At 35.5% G+C, this 2,500-nt stretch overlaps 1 protein-coding gene across 1 annotated transcript in view; it reads right to left on the reverse strand.

Annotated features, from left to right (window-relative positions):
- LOC106011326 (elastase-1-like) overlaps positions 1-2,500 on the reverse strand; it is an 8,007-nt gene that overhangs the window by 1,125 nt on the left and 4,382 nt on the right. Inside the window, exons 6-7 of the mRNA XM_013080522.1 lie at positions 2,305-2,396; positions 217-307 (exon numbers count right to left, since the gene is read on the reverse strand). Of these exons, the coding sequence (XP_012935976.1) occupies positions 217-307; positions 2,305-2,396 (183 nt within the window). The remainder of the gene's footprint in view (positions 1-216; positions 308-2,304; positions 2,397-2,500) is intronic.

Raw genomic sequence — 2,500 nt, forward strand, 5'->3', positions numbered from 1 at the left:
TTATTATTATTATTACAAACAAATGGTAATGACACAGTTCAAATGTCCACATATTGAGGAACAACAACTTTTCTCCTCGACAATGCGGGGTTCACTTTGACAATTTTGACAGTATTTATACGTACATATGATTTGTTATTTCGACTGTAATTATACGTACGTAGCATGTATTTTCACATTACCATACAGCAAGAGAAAAGGGAAAAGGTGGCTTACGATTTCTTTCCGGGACACTTGAATAAACTGTAGGTACTGGTTATTCGAGTCCCTGAGATCTGACACCCCCATCATGACGTAATACGTCCGACTGAAGAGAAAAAAAGGACAATATTAGGCCTAACCGGATGTTGATCTGAGAAAAAAAACCAGGACAGTGTGAACCATTTGATCGTCTAAGAGAACCCTGGATGATAATCATTTGCCCTAAGTTGGTCTGAAGAAAAAGAAGTTGAGAACGTTAACCCTGTGATGGTCTGAGGAAAAACAGGACAGCATTAACCCTACGATGGTCTGCAGGAACAAATCTGGACTACTTTAAACGTCAGATCTTCTAAACAAATAATTACAAGACGATATTAACCCAATGATTGTCTGAGAAAAAAACTGGACAACATTAAAAATATTATTGTCTGAGAAAAAATACCGGGGCAGAATTAAGTCTATAAACGTCTGAGGACAAAATCTTGACAAATTAACCCTATGATGCTCTGATGAAAAACAAAACAAAAACAGGACAATATTCACTCTATGATCACCTGAGGCAAAAACAAACAAACAAACTAACTAACTAACAAAGAAACAAACCCGTGACAATGTTAATTCTGTGATCGTTTGAGAAAAAAAAACCCAGAGCGACATTAACTCAATGCCCCTCTAGGGAAAAAAAAACAGGACAATTTTATTAATCAAATGAACGTTTGACGAAAAAAAAACCACACGAAAAAAACTACTGAACAGTATTAACATTATAGACGCCAGCATGCGCCTCACATTGAAGAAGTCTCTTGTAAATTTGTTTAATGCTCTTTTAAAATTCAAAAATGGCGTTCGAGGCTAATGGACATCCGATAGTAAAGTCTCTCTCCGAAAGTCAATAGAAAACTTTGAAAAGTCCCAAAAACATTTCCATGTAAACGAAACTTTCGGCACGGAATTGTCCTAACTTTTTTTTGCTTGTTTTGTTTTGTTTTATGTCAAGGCTGTTTTAACTTATCGCCCAATTAATGTTGCACTTATTTTATTGCCCTATTGTTTCTTATCTTATCTTATTTTATCACCTTATTGTTGAATATCTTATCTTATTTTATTGTCCAATTGTTATTTATTATCGTATCGATCTTGTCATTGATCGTGCATTTATCTTATTCATCACCCCATTGCTAATGTGCCTGTCTTGTCTTATCGCAACTTTAATGCCCTTGGCTTATCCTATCAACCCATTGATTTAGCACTTATCTTATCTTGTCGACCTGTTGTTGTTTATCTTATATTTTCGCCCTATTGTTGATAAATCGTATTTTACCAGCCCATTGTTGCTTATATTGTTATATTATCCTTGTGTTGATGGTATCTTATCTCATCGCCCTATTGTTGCTTGTCTTATCTTATCACCCCATTGTTGATTATCTTATTTTATCACCCTGTTGTTGTTTATCTTATTATATCTTATCAAGCTCTTGGTGCTGCACTTGCCTTGCCTTATCAGTTCATTGTTGGTTAACGTATTTTATTACCCTATTGTTGTTTATCTTATCGTAACACCCCATTGATAATGCCTTATCTTTTCTTATCGGACCATGAATGCGCTGTCTTATACTGTCCGTTTTTTATTATCTTATCTAATCGACCTATTCTTGATTATCTCATCATAACGCCCTTTTAATGCCTCATCTATATTGTCTTGTCCATCCATTGTTGGTTATTTTATAATATAATATCTATCTTATCGCCTCTTTGATTATCATTTAGCAATGTTTTAATGCACTACCTTTTAACTTCTTATCTTGCAAACATTTTCCTTATGCTTTCACGTACTATCATATCTTGTCTGGTAGTTCTGTTTACTTGAGCAATCTAATCGTATATTTTGTTTTCATATGTTTTCCTAAACTATCTTATCTTATTATATCTTTCCTTTGTCTTTCTGAACTATCTCATCTCATCCTTACGATTTCCAGAACTAATTATTGCTCTTATATTTCAATAATGTTTTCCCGAACTATCTCCTTTCATTTATTCCTCGTGTTTTCCAGAACGATCTTATCTCATCTTTTCCTCAGGTTTTCAAGAACTATCTTATCTTACCTCTGATCAACGCAGTGAGCCGCAGTGAGGACTTTCCTCTTGCCCACAAGGGCTGCCCCACAGATCTGATAGTATTTGCCGTTATTCCGTACCTACAGGGATGGGGTGGGGAGGGGGGTCGAGAGGAGTTATACTGGAATGTACAGGTGTGATTGTGTGTGTGTGTGTTTGTGTGTGTTTGGGTGTGTGTGCATCT

The sequence above is a fragment of the Aplysia californica genome, unplaced genomic scaffold (genome assembly GCF_000002075.1).
Source record: "Aplysia californica isolate F4 #8 unplaced genomic scaffold, AplCal3.0 scaffold00090, whole genome shotgun sequence".
Lineage (NCBI taxonomy): Eukaryota > Metazoa > Mollusca > Gastropoda > Aplysiida > Aplysiidae > Aplysia > Aplysia californica.